Consider the following 17708-nt stretch of genomic DNA (forward strand, 5'->3'; position numbering starts at 1 on the left):
GGTGATAACATAAATCATAACTGAGTGGGAAAGTGTGATGATATCTGGCAAATGGATTTAAATGATGTTCAGCTGGATTCCTCACCCAAGGGCAACAGTTTTCCTCAGCATCCATATACGCGCCTCATCTTAAGTTCCTGTGGGAGATGCACCAAGCAAGTGCCATTAATATTACATAAGTGCCTGAAGGTGCATGAGAAAATGCTGTAAACACTCAATGTGGCACTTTCTTGTATTTTGTGATAGATGCTGTTCATTCTTTACATCTTCAAGGATTCTCTTGATGGAATGTTTATTGGTGGCTCCTGCAGGTAGAAGCTATGGTGACCTATGCACATTTATGTGCTCGGGGTAATTAAAAGTCACCAAGGCAAAATTCATATCTTCATCACTACGTTATTGTGTAGCTTTTTAGCTCCATGCCAAAATGAGCCAATTTAGCGTCCTCCTTAGAGGGTGCAGAGTGGAGATTTTTCTTCCTGATGGGGCACATTTAAATTACCAAACAACATTCTTGTTTAATTTCCTTTTTCAAGGCAAAAATATATCAGAAGATTTAGATCTCTTTTTGGTAATGTAATTGTGTATAGTTTTATGTGAATAATATAAATCTCTCGATTAACAGAATCGTAAAGCAGTAGAGGTCTTGAACTGCATGTGCTCTGCGCTTCTTTGCTTGTCAAAGTTTTCTGATTCTCTTACAGATGAGGATTGCTGTTATGGATTAGAAAAAAATATATAGGAGACTGACATCGTAAAGATTCTGGAGATAATTCTATGGTACTTGTTATCTGTTATTGACTAACCCATCTGCACACAAACAGATACTCTTGCTTTCACTCATCCATAAAACAGAATTGAGCCATGGGTAATTCTCGCTCTCATAGAAACACAGACAGCTATAAGTATATACGCTTAAAGTGGAACAGTGTGAAATACCAGTATCATGAACAATTTAGTCTGTCCCTTCAATCGACTCCAGAGTGAATCCATTGGCTTACAATAAATGACTTTTCATGGGTAGTCTACTCTGTTCAGTGCCTGGTTGAATATTAGGGGATACTCCACCCAAAAATAAAAGTTTGTCACGAATTACTTAACCTCAAGTAGTTCCAAAGCTGTATACATTTCTTTGTTCTGTTAAACACAAAGAAAGATATTTAGAAGAATGTTAGCAATGAGATTTCTAGGGTAGGCTAAAAAATGGTAGTTAAGGGTGCTCCAGAACTGTTTGTTGTCCTAAATTCTTGAAAATATCTTCTTTTGTGTTTAACAAGACAAAAAAATACATTCATTTTTCCTACTATGGTAGTCAAGGGTGCCCCAGAAATCTCAGTTGCTAACATTCTTCCAAATATCTTCAGCTGAACAAAGAAATGTATACAAGTTTGTAAAAACAGAATTTGAAAGAATTTTCATTTTTGGGTGAAGTATCCCTTTAACAAATATGCTGTCTGAATACATATTATTATGACTCTATAATAACATTAAATAAAATAAAATATGTTGAATAGGTTATAACTGAAGCTTTAGATAGATTTTTATTGTTCTTTGCTTTCCTTAGTCATCTTAGATTTTGCGCACTTCCCAGTGTACCAGTTATCTTCTTTATGGAAACTTAACTAGTATATTATAATCATTTATTGTAGGCTGTTATTGTAAAGTTTCGCTCAGCAAGATAATATAGGGTGTCTATTAACTCTTACGATAGTTAATTAAATGGGTGTGTGTGGGCTGAACGTCTCTGATGTCTCTCATCCTTTTCTCCTTTATTCTGACTCTCTGAACTCAGTCTTTAGACCGTAAACTTCCTTAGCGAGCATGATGCAGGTCAGAGCCCCCATGCCAGCACTGTGATTGAGTTTCATGCTTAGCTTGTTGGAGGTCCTCATTGCCTTTGAGAGGGGAATGAGTGGAAGAGACGACTGGCAAATCCTCCAGCAGGAGGGGAAGGGCTTGCCTTCGGCACGGCTGTTTCACTGGGTCCTCCGCAACCTGTGAAATGAAATTCTTCCACAGCTTTACTCAAAGCTAACGCGCTAGCCGCCATTACCTCCTGGTCTTTGGCTTTTATTTCCCCAAGCCGCGAGGTGCCAACCACAGTGTCTTTGTAGTCAAATTGATTCTGTTCGTTTGATGTATCATTGTTGTCAGTGCTAAGCAGATCACCACTGTGCATGAATATATCCACCCTAGAGTCTCCACAACGCAAGCATTTTCTATTTTCTCTACCCTGTTTTATCCCACCCTTTCATTCTTTCCGCTTTACACATGGCGTGTGAAATAAGGTAGGCATTGTGTCTTTTTGAAGAGACTCTGTTATGGATTCTTCTGTCGAAGAAAGCTTTTGAAAGATTGGAATCTCACCTACTCCACTTTAAATATTAATTCTCCACCTTCTGCAGCAAGAGCTTTTGTCATCAGAGTTGTACATTTCAGCGGAATTTCACTCCCTCCGACGGTTACGGTGGATTGTATGTGCAAGTCTATCTCGACGCTCTTTTGGCTTTCTCTGCATTTTGATACGTTTTGACATAACAATCCATTCACACAAAAGTTGAGCATTTGAATACCTGTCTCGACTCTCAAAGACTTCACATGAGAACTCACTGAGACGTCTCGCTTTACAGTCCTGTTTTCACAAAGCACTCTTTTGTGGTTTGAAAATACATATTCACTGTTTTCACATCTACTGCCCTTGTAACCTCTGTTGCACGGCAGAGCTTTGTCGAATGCAGATTTCCAGTACAGTATAGTGTAGGGCTGTGCAAAAATATCGATACAACTATTGCAATATTTTTTTTTTTCGATAGTGTATCGATAGTGATACCTCTACTATCAATATATATTTTTTAAAATCATGTCATATACATGCGGCCAAAAGTAAGTGGAAGCGAGCATGGTGAAAAATATAAGAACGCTTGGAGCTCTCAGAGCTGATGTGTGGGTGTGCTTTGGTTTTCAAAATAAGTCATGGAGTAATGAGTTATATAAAATAATGCTGTTTGTAGGCTTGTAGGTTTGTTGCAGAACGGATGAACCAGAGGTTTTATACTGCCCATGTTCATTGTTTTAACTATAATGCACCACAACAGCCAAGTGACTTGCGTGAGCCACCTTATTCCCCTGTGCTACCCACTTGAGGGGCGCAATCCACAATTTGAGGTCCATGCATCGCACATCATGGCCACTCTGCAGAGGTAAGGGATGTTTTTACACTTATCCTTACAGAAAACCCCCGGTGGTGCACAGCATGTTGTATTTCTAGCTCTACTTTTTACATTTTCTATTTAAAGTATTGCAATATATCGCAAATGTGTATCGTATCGAAATACATAGCAATATATTGTATCGTGACCCATCTATCGTGATATGTATCGTATCGGGAGGTACTTGCCAATACACAGCCCTAGTATAGTGATGGATTCAGTGCATGTACATTAAACAAGTCATACTGTGTAAAATAACGTCTTGAAATAAACCAGTGTTAGCATTTTTGATGTGGCAGGAATATTCCATGTTGATGAAGACATACTGCAGGACTCCCTCTCCTGGACACACCCTGACCCTACATTTCAAACCTAATGGCTTTGCTGGTCTGATTCTTTAGGCGATGGATGAGAAAACTGACAATGACCTCATTAAACCGTTTAAGCTAAGAGGGCTCTTAGTGAGGTTCTGGAAAGTCAGTATTTGCCAAGGTAATGTATTTGTTGTAAAGGGCATCAAAAGTGTCAGCTATGTTTCTCCCAGAAGACCAGAGCTTTTTAGCTGTCTGTCAATGCACTAGGTCCATTAGCAAAATAAAATGGCTCTTACTTTAAATAGTCCCAGGTTAACCAATATCTGCTGGCCAGAGATGATAACACAATGATGTTTACCTAAGAAACACTGCATGACTTTCTTTCTTCTGCAGAACACAAAAAATTATATTTTGAAGAATGTTGTTAACTGACACCCATTTACTTGCACTGGTTCTGTGTCCATACAATGAATGGGCGCCGGCACTGTTCGGTTACCAGCTTTCTTCAAAATATCTTCTTTTGTGTTCTGCAGAGGAAAGAAAGTCATACAGGTTTGAAAAGACAAGAGGCTGAGTAAATGATGACAGGATTTTCATTTTTGGGTGAACTATCCCTTTAAAGCCTGCTATTGTTATTGTTACTACTGTAGTTTGATTAACATTTCACTTTTTACATAAAGGCTTGTGTATGGCATATTCATTTTTGCAGCTGTATTGAATTGCTAAGAATTATGATATTAAGAATAATGATATTTGATATTTCAATGGTTGGAGTATCAAGTTCTAAAATTACGCTATTGTGACATTGCTACCCTAGGATTAGTTATAGTCATCAAGAATTCTAACAAGACTTTTTGTTCTTAAACACATATTTCCTGTCCTCAGTTTCACTTTTCTGCTCCTTGCAGATAATGTCTCTTGAAATCAAAATAATTTACAGCATGCGAAATCTGGCAGAGATTGACAGTGCAGTCGTTTTATTATGTAAAATCACAGATAAGAACGGGTGTGAAAACTGATATGATCTTCTCAGATTTGCTTATTAAAGATTAGGGGTGGGCCGATCCAATACTCAGTATCGATATTAGTCCGATACTGGGCGAAAATTAGTGGATCGGATATTGTAGAAGTCGGGGGGCACAATCCGATCCAATACCATCAGCGCGACATGCTCTGAGTGACATGCCGTAAAGCGCGACATGCCTTAAAGCGCGACATGCTCTGAGCGACATGCCGTAAAGCGCGGCGATTAGAAAACGTGGGTGATAGTCCATCGTTAAAATGTCAGCTGTTTGGAAATACATTACAGTTAAAGGAGAAAAAAAGCCAAGCCGAATGCAATGTGTGCAACGTAAGCGTTCTGAGAGGTGGCAAAGCGGGAAACTATAATACGACAAATTTGATAAAAACACTTGCATAAACATAATCTAAAGCAGTATGAGGAATTTATGCAGACAACCAGTGCCAAGAAGAAAAGTGTTCCGCAACAACAAACACTACAGGAAGTCATTCAGAAGCGTGAGAAACTTCCCCCCGAAAGCAACAAAGCAAAGCTGATAACGAAGAAAGTGACGGAAGGACTCTTAAAACATGAGTCAGTGGTTTTTGTGGCAGTTTTAAAGGTAGGGAACCTACTGCTATCTCTTAACGTCTTATGGGAAACTTGAAGTTTAACCAAATATTTTAGTTTACATTGCAAGTATCTTTTTGTTCTGGAACTAAATCCATTTTAAATGGTTATTTTTATGTGTTTATGTCTCTTATAGTTCAACCAAAGAGGTTACTTTTGAAAAATTTTGTGAGTGCTTATTGTACTGTGTTCTACTGTACATTTTGTGATGGAGGTAATTTATATGTTTTATGTTAATTTATTATACTTAATTTATGGTTTACTTTGAGTGTTGCGTTACATCCAGTACTTTATTGGAATTTGCACACAGTTGCACTTTAAATTTCATTTTGTATGTTTAAGCTCATTTTCAATAAAAATCTAAACTTAAGTCTTAAGTCATGTTGTGGGTTACATATTTCAGTTTTTTTGCACAATAGAACATTTGTTGCACAGTTTAAGCATGATGCTTTTTGTATGGCTGACAAATGTGTTATAAACAGCTTAATTGATAAAAAGGTTGATGGAGATGGTATTGGATCGGTATCGGTATCGACAGATACTCAAAGTTATGGTATCGGTATCAGTATCGGATGTGAAAAAGTGGTATCAGCCCAGCCCTATTAAAGATATCCTGCCGTCACTGTTTCCATGACAGTGAAATCAGAACCCAGAGATTGTATAATGAAAGTTATTAGAACGTCTTGTGATTTGAGGACTCGCACACGAGTGGTTTTATTAGGGAAATGCTGTATTTATATTTATGTATTTCTGTATCTTAACAGCCATGAAATTGGAATGTTACCTTGATGAAGCAGCAAAATACATACAAATGTGTAGGATCATGCAATGTAAAATCGCTTTGGATAAAAGCGTCTGCCAAATGCATAAATGTAAATGTAAAATTTGATTTCATAGATTTCATAGTCAATCATTCACTTCATAGTGAATAGGGCATAGTTATGTTCGCTTCTCAATTAAATTTACCCAAAGATAGGAAGGTCGATGGGCTGTTAACCAACAAGGTTTGATACCTTCTCAAAATGTTTTGATATTTTCAGATTAGGCTACTTTAAAACAAATCTACAAATTATATGAGAAATTCAAACCAAACAGCAAAATTTCTTTTCTATGTTTTATTAAAAAAAGAAGTATTAAAGCATTAAAAATTTTGTGATTTATAGTGAATCTTTCTGATGTGAGAGTTCTTTAAAGACAAGAACTTGCATCATATCATATTCTGATTCTGGCGAGGCTTATTCTGAGAAAAGAATATGGTTTTCTGTCATGTTAACAGATGTGAATTCAATCGCAGTTCAGTATTTTAATTTGCTTTTTGATATTAGGAATTTTTCATGTGCTATTTTGTTTTAACTAAGTATTCGGAGGCCGAAGCAGCCAGGCAGACCAAACCCAGACTTCTGTGAATCAAATGGTTTTGGTTTTATTCATTGCATTTCAGTTTTGTTTGCATTGCAATCAGTGGAGACAATGTTATGCTCTGCTTTGGAAATATTTTCTGAAAATGCTGGACCAAAAGTAAATTGCTTTTTCTTTCTTTCGGTTTGTTTTGATGCTGCTGGGGTGTGTTTTTGTTGAACTGAAATAATGAGAGTAAACTAGCACATACACATGCGCATGTACATTGCATCCTGCATCCCCCACACACACCAGGTGTAGTAAAACTAAAGGGCCAATAGATTGTCGCATGACTGCCCCTTCATCCAATGCAGCGTGCACTGGAGGGTAGCCACATAACAACAAATACAAAATGTGACAGCTATGATAAAGCAAATCAAACACTGAAATACATCCTCAGGCACTGCCTAAAAGTTGTATGTAATAATTTTACTGTATTCAATCAAAACAATACCTTAATATGTCTACAGACATTTAGGAAATATGCTGAGTTCATATTCAGTTCAGTTCAGTTATTCCACTCTGCAATGTGCGTTCTGTGCCGGAATGTCTGTTTTTGTTTTGGTCCGTGTGACCCCGCCCACTGTCGATTTACCCACTAGTATTTACCCACATATTTCGACCGCTCGATTGCCAGTTGGCGACAATCACAGCATATTGCAGCAATCAAACGATCTGGGTCAGAGCAGATTCCACCCTTTCCGGTACTATTACGTTGCAAACTTAGAAAGAATTACTATATTATTTTGCAACTTACGAGGAGTAATGTACAATTTTATTACGGTTATTTAAACGAGACAGCAATATGGCCTGTAAATGCAACCTCTGGACGACGCGACTTCTGAAACGAGTTGCTCATTGAGTTATATTTGCAAACAACAAAACCACTGCAAACATATAAATTATCAGATAAACTTAGTGTAAGAGTTGATGCTTGGTCGGCATAGCTGGGAACGCCCACAAAAACGTCATATCCGTTTGTGCCGTGGGGAAAAAAATCCATTACAATCAATGCGTGTGGACCTCATTAGGTGCTTGATCTTAGCTCTTTGTAATGATTACAACTGATTTTTACTTGGGGCAGGGTCGAAAAGTTGCTTTTTGGTGTTCTGAATCTCGAATAAGTTAAAAAACCACGATCTGAAGTTTTATATACTGCGGAAAAAAAACAGATCAGTGTAGTCCCATCCCCCTGCACCGCAACTCAGGGACTTTCTATAACGTTTAACGTGAAGAGCACTTATTCATTTAGTGATTCTGTGATTTGGTAAATTGTACCCCGAGTTTGGGATAGTTTGTGTGACTAGTTATTTATTATCTTACACTCCGTCATAGAGTTAGTTTTGTAGTTATAATCATAAGAACGCTAAATCACAAATTATTTAAAGTGTCCAAGGTAACATATTAATGCTTATATGGTTTTTAATTGCGACACTGAACTGTTTTTTGATTAAAATAACCCTTACACATACTTTTGTCCTCCCCATAGACGTCCATTATAAGAAAGCAGCTTCGTGGCTCAAAACCGAAACAACGACCATGTATGACCAAATAATTAAATACATTTCTTTACCACTGATATCAAACATCAACATAATAACAGAAAATTCTGTGTTAGTTTATCGCTGCCTTGAGCCACGTTAAGCCGTTTCCTTATAATGGACATCTATGTGGGAAACCGTCGCATGCTACAGTCAAAACTGTGCATAAAACGTATTCATTTAACATGTTAGTCTTTTATATCATAGCTTTAATGAACATGGGATAAAAATATAGACTTTTGAATGACCCTGGGATACTGATATTACAGTTGTCGCATAGCTGGAGACTCAATCTGGTACAAAAATTGTCGCGAAACGACACCTCCAGCCATTCCGTTGAGTCTCCCACCCAATACGGCTCGGTTTTTCTATGTATCTTGCTCTGTTGAACAGAAAAAATGATTTTATGTAGACCATACTGACTAACGCCATGCACTTCCAATGAAGGGGACAAGAATGCTTTCCCCCATGTCGACTCCGCCCCAGTCCACGCCCCCAGCTATGACACGACACAGACCAAGTCTATTACACTCCTGTAAGTGTCTGGCAACTCCTGTGAGCGTCGAGTCTGAAGAGGACTCCTCGCCAATATTTAGAATTTGCTCAACTTCTAGGTGTCAATGTTACATAGGGCTCCTTTAATAAACAAGACTTTCTTCTTCTAATAAAGGATGCTCATGTCTATAAAATGTTATTCATTTACATTTCAATCCAAAATAATGAAATGTACTTTATTCCTAAAAAATTCTGTTTGATTCCTGTGTTAGGGTGGAAGCAGGGTTCCAGAAGGTCCTCCAGGTGGATTTGGAAGTAAACGGGCTATTGGATCCTCTGGGCAGTCGCTCTGTGACTTGGCAGATCGAGTATCCCATCTCCCGAACCCTTTCAGAGGAGATTCAAACCCTCATCCGCCTGGCACCGCATGACCTTGGGGGCATCGTGCCATTGGCTATGGTGAGTTTAGTCCTCATAAACTCATCAACGCTCCGATGCAACACAGTAAAAGCAATTGTTCAGCTCATACAGTAGTTACTATCTCCAAGTAGCCACTCAGACAGCGCTCAAACACTCCTCTCATCTCCCAGAGAGAGACATTCTCACTTTAGTATGTCTTTTATTATCTCAACAAGGCTTTATGTGATTTATTGATCTCCACAGCTTTGTTTGTGCTTTCGTTTGCTGCAGGATAGTGCGTTCTTAGAAAAGATCAATTCAGACTTTGAAAATCACAGATTTTTCATCTCCGCTCGTAATATTCTTACGGTCTGCCAATGATATGCATCATTCCGTGTAACAGTACTGTGTGCTAGACTGTGAAATGAGCAGGTTAAGTCGCCTCTGCAATTTTAGTTCAATGTAAATTCATGTTTCCGTTTGACTTTGATTCTGACACATTTTCCAGGTTTAATGCAAATGGAATGCTATTTAACTTAAGCTTTCAACATTTTGATGTAATCATAGTTTTTTATTAAAATCAAGTCACGTCAGGTTTTTATGTTATATTTCAACTTTATAGTTCATTAGAATCATTAGACTGTTGATTAGGGCTGAAACGATTCCTCGAGTAACTCGAGTTATTCGAATACAAAAAATCATCGAGGCAATTTGTGTTGCCTCGAAGCCTCGTTTAATCCATTTAACTACAGTACACACGGAGCACTGCGTTTCCCCACGGACCGTTATTACTGACGCACAGCCCGTTAAACTCTATTCATGTTACAGGGCTCTGAAGTCTCATGCATTCACCGTGAGACACACGCGTTTTAGTATGTTCACACGCTCACACGTGTTTCTCATGCTGATAAATAACTGATAGCTTATAGGGCTGTGACGGTTGCCGTAACAACCGCACCACCGCGATGGTAAAGCGGTAGTGCACGTCACTCTGACAAATATAGGTGTAATAAATATGAGAGTTGCGATAACGATTGCTAGTTGTAGCCTTTCAGTTGTGGATGGTTTTATTTAAAAGATTTTAAATTAACAGAAATTATTGGCATACGTTTCCGTTGGTGCGTTCGAGCGCAGGCCTGCACGGCAAAACCCAGGTTATTCTGCGGGTTTTGCAATGGATCTTATTGTGAAATGAACAGATACGTAAAATCAAAACTGGCTATGACCCGCTTGCTTTTTTAGTCGGAGCGCGTGCAGGTTTTGCCGCGGTTGCGGAGAGCATCTCTTCATTTGCGCTCCTGTGCACATCTTCTGAACGCGCATTTAGTGCAGCTGTACACATTTTAATCTGGACAATGTCAACAAGTAAGTTTCACATCAACGAGTCGGAAAAAGTAAAGTTTTTATGGCAATCTGAATAGGAAAGCCAATGTAGGTTTAAACAGTTTGTTTCAAACGGAATTGTTAAGGACTGTAAGGGTTAACACGCCACTGACTGAAGTTACTGCAACAAGAGCTTTTTTATTTAGTATTTAGCTTTCTTATATCATTTAAGTTTTCATTATTTACTGATGTTTATTTAAATGTTTTATATGCTGTAGTGTGCTGTTTCACTGATGGATTTGCGTGTTAAACATTGACGGATGTTTCATCCTCATTTATTTCAGATATCATATTTCAATTATTTAACAATTTCAAGTATTTAAATAAGGTCTATATTTCTCTTCCACTCGTCATGTGGTTGCTACACGCAAATATAATAATATAAATATTATTTATATAAATAATATATATTTCTCAACCACCGCACCACCGCGGTCGATTTGTCTATTACCACCGTGGTGGTAAAAAACTGCCACCGTCACAGCCCTAATAGCTTATTGAAATGGTGAACTGATATTTGACTTAGTTTTAGTCTATTTTACGAGTGAAACTTGTTTTCCGGCTGCATTGAGTCCATCAAACTAGATGCGGACTAGTGGACGCCGAATCCTGTCATTTACACATTTCATCTGTCTGGTCTGAGTGAATGAACTGCACAGTTTAACGTGCTACACGCGTGATGCTCATGAATTTGTCTGCGTCTGCGCTGAATGAGGACATGAACTTCACCTCCAGAGTTGCGCTGAGAGTTTATTTCACAAACATGTTATTGTTTGAGTGAAGAAACAGACATACTAAAAAATAAGCATCTGACAACCTGCAAAAATAAAAGTCATAGGCTATTGTTTGAAATTATTATTTCCATTTTTATTCATGTTTCTTATTTATATATTTGTATTATATTGCATTTTGAATTTAATATGGCAATGGAATGTACTAAATGGGTTTAGTTTTCACAGATATTAATGTATGCTATTTCAGCAATAAAAACTAATTGTTCTAAAAAAGAGACCTGTCTTATTTTCTCTTGTATATTTAGTATTGCTTTTTAATAAAGAAAAAGTACTTATTATCCGAATACCCGATTAATCGATGGAAAAATCTGTAGAATACTCGATTAGTAAAAGAATCGATAGCTGCAGCCCTACGGTTGATTGCCTTTACTGAAAGGCGTGACTTTCTTCTCTAGAGCCTCCATAATAAATGTTGAGATAATGTATTTACGAAACGCGCTCTGTAGAGCAGTTTGTCCGTTTAGGGCTGCTGTAGAAACAACATGGGAAATTCCATGTACGGGGTCCCGTGGTGTATGTAGATAGAAATAGCTCATTCTAAGGTAATAAAAACATAACGCTTCATTATGTAAGGTCTTTACACCTCTAAAGACATTGTTATGTATATATTGCATTGCATTTCTGTAGATAGATCTGTTCAATAGATCCTCCAAAAAAATGCCACATTGCACCTTAGACTTAGGACTCAAGAAGGTTCTGTAAAATGGCTCCAGATCCTTACTAAAGAAAACAGGTGTCATTAAGATCTAAATGCGAATGGAGGTGCATCTATAATTCACTTATTTTATTTCTGTATTGTAGGTTGTTTATTTATATTTGAGCAAGCACTGCCTCCACCGCCTCTCATAAAACGCCTCTTCAACATTCTGTACTTTGTAGCTCTATGCACTATGTAAGATGCATCGCACAGGAAATGCAGGACATGTAGATGTGTCTTCCGAGGCAAGAGTATGCCTGGCACTTTAATTAGCTCTAATTTGGTTTAATTGAGCATACAGATAGCTTTATAATAGAGAAGGCAATTGGGTTAAGTCCAAAAGTAATTCTTTAAAATGAGAGAAAATTGCGAGTGACCTCAAACAAATGAGGCTAAATAGTTCCACGTCCATAAATGGTAATGAACTGCTGACTGGACTGTTTTTCCTGAGTTATGTTGCTTTACCAGTGAGAAAAGTAAATGTGTTTTGTGTCTTGTGTTTTTTTTAACGCCGCAAACAGCAGTAAGGTTCTCCTCACTGACTTTTTAAAATGAGCAATAGGTGAAAGATGTGGTTTTAATTCTGATATCAGAGGGAGGCTTGTCTCTTACCTTAGTCTCAGCCTCAGATGTCACGGGTCGGGCATGGACCGTTTACTGAATGTCTGATGCATACGGTACACAAAACACAAGTTTGAAGTTAAATTCAACTGGTAACATTGTCACACCCCTAAAAATGATGCTGAATAAACCACACTCTGATTTGTTTTTTCACATGTCTGTCAGTCTACCTCTTTGGCAGTCTAGACCTTCAGGCATCAGTCTGAAACTTATTACCTGGTAGCCCCACAAACTGATATAGTCTCCCTCTCATTAACCAAAGCTGTTCACCTTCTTGTCTCCTGACCTTCACACACACACTACTGATTTGGTTCTTATTGTTTTGCAATGCATGTAGTATTATTACCAGGGGCAATTGTAGGATTTCAGTTTTAAATGGGCTCAGCCTCCTACCTGATGTGCTCAGCTTCAAGCTGACGTGACTCAAAAGAAAATTTCTCGCTTAAGTGAGTGAGGTTTTGAGTTCAAATCATGTCTGACTGACAGCATTTTGAAAACAAAGTTTAATGTGTTTGTCAGTATGTACTCTTGCAAATTAAGTATACTTCAAGTTCATTTAATTAATTATATACTTGAATTTGACCTAATTATACTTAAGTGTGCAGTACTTTATGTAGTAAATATACCAACATCAATGTACTAGTAGTAAACTTGAAAGTGTACTATTTTAGTAGTTACTTGTAACTTGTAGCACATTTTTCTTTAGTTTTATGAAAGTACACTTATACACTTATACAGTATACTCTCAAGAAACTACTAGTTTAGTATACTGTAGTATTAGTTTAGGTTTTATACTGCAAGTACACTTTACATCACATACTCCCATACTCCACATGTTCCCATTTTTTCATTTTTATACTCAAAATATTATCTTTAAGTAGATTTCAAGTATATTTCGATCGAGGATTGACTAAGTATAGGCCAAATATACTAGAATTGTTTTGTGAGTCAACTTAAGTTTTAGTTCTGTTCCCATTTATGTATTCTTATGCTCAAAATATTCCTTTAACTGTATATTAAGTAGATTAAGAAGTGTACGTTGATACACAATACCTCGAAGTATAAGCCAAACATACTTTTTCTGTCATTTTTAATTTTCAATCTAATTTTCTGTCAAGTATACCCAAGTTATATTTCTGAGAAATACATTTTTAAGAAGTTACATTAGTTTAAAAGAAGTATACCAAGAGCACACTTGAATAAACTTCTTGTTTGTAAGGGTATCAGTAATGCTGGCATATAATGGAGGGCGTATTGACAGCAGTAGTGTACTTGGCAGCATTCTGAACATTGTTGTCATGTGTCTTTTACAGTATGGCCATCCGTCACAAACATACGTGCAGACATCACACAACCATTGGTTTTTACGGGGGCAGACAGTCATACTTGTGGGCTTTTAGGTGGGCTGAGATGAAAAACTAGCGTCTAGCAACACCTATGATTATCACACCCTTATTCTTTTGTAGCTTGTTTTAATTGCATACTAGGTACCCTCGGGCAAGCCTTTCCCCTTATCCATAACAATGACATCGCCACCGCACCTTGTTAAAACCAATCAAGACTTTGTTAAAACCAGTCAGCAGGCAGCTTTAATCACCCCTAGCACTGCGATTCATTCCCTCTCTCTCTTCCTGTCTAATGTTGAGAAACCAAAGAACTGTGCAGATTGGTGTGACAGGAACAATGGCACACGATAACAAAGGCAAGATACTCCAATCTGTCCCATCGGGGGCCACCGCTCCATTAGAATTAGCTTTTTTCCACTCTCACGGACACCGCCTAATTTCGGGCTGCCAGCTGTCTCTCCGGCCTCATTAGAGAGGACAGCCACGACGGCCCCGTCCGTGCACGATGCCCAAACAACCACCATCGGCCGAAGCGTTTGTGGACGGCCGGGCGAGGAAAGGCTGACGGGTGCCGTCTCGGCCCATTACGGTAAACAAAACGTAGAATACAGTAGTGAGGATGGAGAATGATGTAATAATGCTCTGAAAATAGGTCTGGCTGCCCCGAGCCACCCTCAGCTAAAACCCAGTCTCATCCCCCCGCCTTTTATTTCTCGCCGGTGCATTTCACACAACAATCACGGCCGCGAGACAGGCAGAAGCCTCCAATCACTTGTGCTGTCTGGCCCTCTGACGGAAAGCATTTGTCTTGAGTTCTCTTGGAATGCTGGGAGAGCAGATTGTTGTGTTACACAGCAGGAGGGGATCAATGTAATCGCATCACTTTCAACTTTTTGAATGGGGAGATGCCCTAATAGGATTTGGCAGTGTATGGTACCCTCAAAAATGCAGGAAATCTGTTCTGGCTCATTAGGATGCATCGGCGTCTCTCGCTCTTGCATTCTCCCTCGCTCTCTAATGCGTGTTTGTCTTTCTTTACCTCACAACTTCTGAATCGAGTTTGCTTAAGCGTCTTGTAATTGCCCGTTCGGCCCTCTTGAAGGCTAATTTCGGTCCCCGCTGAGCTTGTTTTCTTTTCGTCTATTGAAAAGGCTCTCATTCTTGTTTGCCGCCCCGTCTTCCTCGCAGTGCACAGAGAGTTTGTTGAGAATAAAGGAAAATCAAACAAATTGCCAAGTCAGAGTCGCCCTTTAAACCCTTGTCTGTTTTTTTCTCCTTAAGGGTTTGTTTTGTTGTGCTCTTCATAGCCTCTTGGCCTTTGCCTTGACTTACTGTGTGTGTCTGTGGCTTTACCTCTGGGGTTGCTCAGTTCTAAGCGTACTGTTTGTCTTCATTCACGTCTGTTTAAACAGCATCCTCTGTAAACTGCTTACTGGTTGGGGTAATCCTGTACCTGCACACGTGTGTTCTTCACAGGCCATAGGCCACAAATCTGGCAAATATACAAAGCAAACTGTTAGTGTTTTTTGTCTTCACAAGAAAATGCCTATGTGGCGTCAGCTTAACCAGCAAGACTTTTGATTAAAGTTTGCTCACAAACAAGATAGATTGATAGATAGATAGATAGATAGATAGATAGATAGATAGATAGATAGATAGATAGATAGATAGATAGATAGATAGATAGATAGATAGATAGATAGATAGATAGATAGATAGATAGATAGATAGATAGATAGATAGATAGATAGATAGATAGATAGATAGATCGTGATCCTGACAATTTGTCACGAGAATGTCTAAGAGAAATGTTATTTCAGCTATAGGCTACTCAGTTTAACAGAGTGTTCCGAGCCACCTTATTTTAACTTTCTCTGTATGATTGTTTTATTTTCTGTTGATGCAAATGTCCTCCCAGAACCCCCTGCGGCACAAGACTGTGTGCCACACATTCAGGATCAAGTAAGCGAAAAAGAGAGAGAGAGTATAAAAGAGAGTAGTTGTCTGAAAGAAATGCAAGTTGATTTGTGACTGCTGAGGGATTAAGATGCAGACAGAGCATGTTATTGTGTACGGCGGCTGGCCTCTGTAAACCTGCGCCCTGCCATGCAGCCGTGGGGATCGATGGTGCCCTCCACACGCTCCCTCATTACCACTAGCATCTCACTAGCCCGCTCTCTCTCTTTCTCTCTCTCTCCACCACGGCTGCTTGCACAACCACTGGCAGCTTATCACACTCATCTGAAATGGCCTATGTATTCATTATCCCTCACCTGAAGGCCTGCATATATAGGATCTTTCACACAAAAATAGAGCTTTACTGCCATAGAGAAGGAGGGAATTCTGGACTGTAATTGCATCTGAGTAGTGTGGTTTTTGGAGTCATTAGAAGGTGGTGGAGTTTTCCAGAAGGTGTCCGTTTGAGAGGATGTGACTGAGAGAGTCCAAGAGCATTAGTCTACCTATATAACTGTATATAGTCTCTCTCTCTCTCTCTCTCTCTTAGTTTTTTTAAGTTCTTTTTGCTTTAGTTTTAGTTTAGTTTTTAATTATTTTAGTGACTTATAAACTTATTTCAATAAACTTATATAGTTTATTGCTTGGGCAACATTTCTAATTTTAGTTTAGTTTAAGCTTTTCATATAATGTTTTGACAGATGTTTTATTTGATTTAAATTAACAGGAAGGTTTTAATAGTTTTAGTAAACTTTAATAACCTTGATCCTTAGCCATTGTCAACTAATCTTTAAAAAATCTTCCAGACCTTGCACATTCTTTACTATTACAACATCTTTAACCCCGCCCTGTTTTATTTTATTATTGTTTTATTATTATTATTATTATTTTTATTATTTATTATTATTATTTTTTTTATCTATCTATCTATCTATCTATGTATGTAACCCATAACACAGCCATTTTCAGTTCTTAAGCAACAATAGAGAAAAATTCAGGATTAAGCACACCTCTGGTCCACACACCATTTAAACATAAAAGAGCTTTTACGGCAATTCCTGAAAAGTGCTTGCTTTGAAGAGGCCCTAAATTATTGGTTGATGCAGTACCGGTAACACACAACTGTGATTATCCTCGTGGTGAGCAGAGTTTAGCTGACCCGATGTCTGTAATGTGCCTGACGGCAGCTAAGCTTTCTCTGCATCTCTCTGCGCTATTACCGAAATCAATAGCCATCTTCCTCTTTTCTCCCTGTTTGTCTCCGCTGTCGTGCTATTTTATCAGAGGCTTTGTCAGCAAGACTTTGAGAGGCATGAACACTAAAGCCACTGCTGCTGAAGAGCTGGGAGATCCTGCAGTCCTGAAAAGAAACACAGGCGATGATCGATGGCTCTGTAAGAGCGTGACTGAGGCATCAGGGTGCCGATGCATTCACCACCGCTGTCCTTGAGCATCGTGCCCCAGGTGCGAGACTAACCGAACCAATCACATGCGTATATTAACCCTTCGTTCGCTTCTTTAAAATCCATCTCCACCAAAGGGTATAATGGCCTTATCGATTTATCTCTTTCTCTTTTCTCTCTAGATAGCAGGGGTCCATGCGGGACCATTCAAAGGCGTGTGCGTGTTGTTGTAGCAGAGCCCTCCAGCAGGGCCGGGCTCTGGTATTGCGTACGTCAGCCGAGCCTGTTCTTTTAACCAGCATCCACGCATAGCTAACACTAATCAGCCAGCGGTCCAGGGAACAATGTTTACCAATCACCAGACTCCTGACTGACAAGAATGCATGAATAACACATGGAGTTTGGATTCAGGGACCCTCCTTCAGGAACAGAGGCCCATTGGAGCTCCAAAGATGCTGTTGGGGGAAGGGAAAACAGAGACCAGAGCAGACTGGGTATAGCTTTACTGGCATATTAGTTCTG

General features: G+C 38.8%; 1 protein-coding gene across 1 annotated transcript in view; it reads left to right on the forward strand.

The window, feature by feature from the left end:
* The window catches only part of si:dkey-112m2.1 (transmembrane protein 132C), a 124728-nt gene that overhangs the window by 89436 nt on the left and 17584 nt on the right, over positions 1 to 17708 (forward strand). The window contains exon 4 of the mRNA XM_057360948.1: positions 8860 to 9046. Within this exon, the coding sequence (XP_057216931.1) occupies positions 8860 to 9046 (187 nt within the window). The remainder of the gene's footprint in view (positions 1 to 8859; positions 9047 to 17708) is intronic.

This window comes from Triplophysa rosa, linkage group LG19 (assembly GCF_024868665.1).
Source record: "Triplophysa rosa linkage group LG19, Trosa_1v2, whole genome shotgun sequence".
In the NCBI taxonomy this organism is placed as follows: domain Eukaryota; kingdom Metazoa; phylum Chordata; class Actinopteri; order Cypriniformes; family Nemacheilidae; genus Triplophysa; species Triplophysa rosa.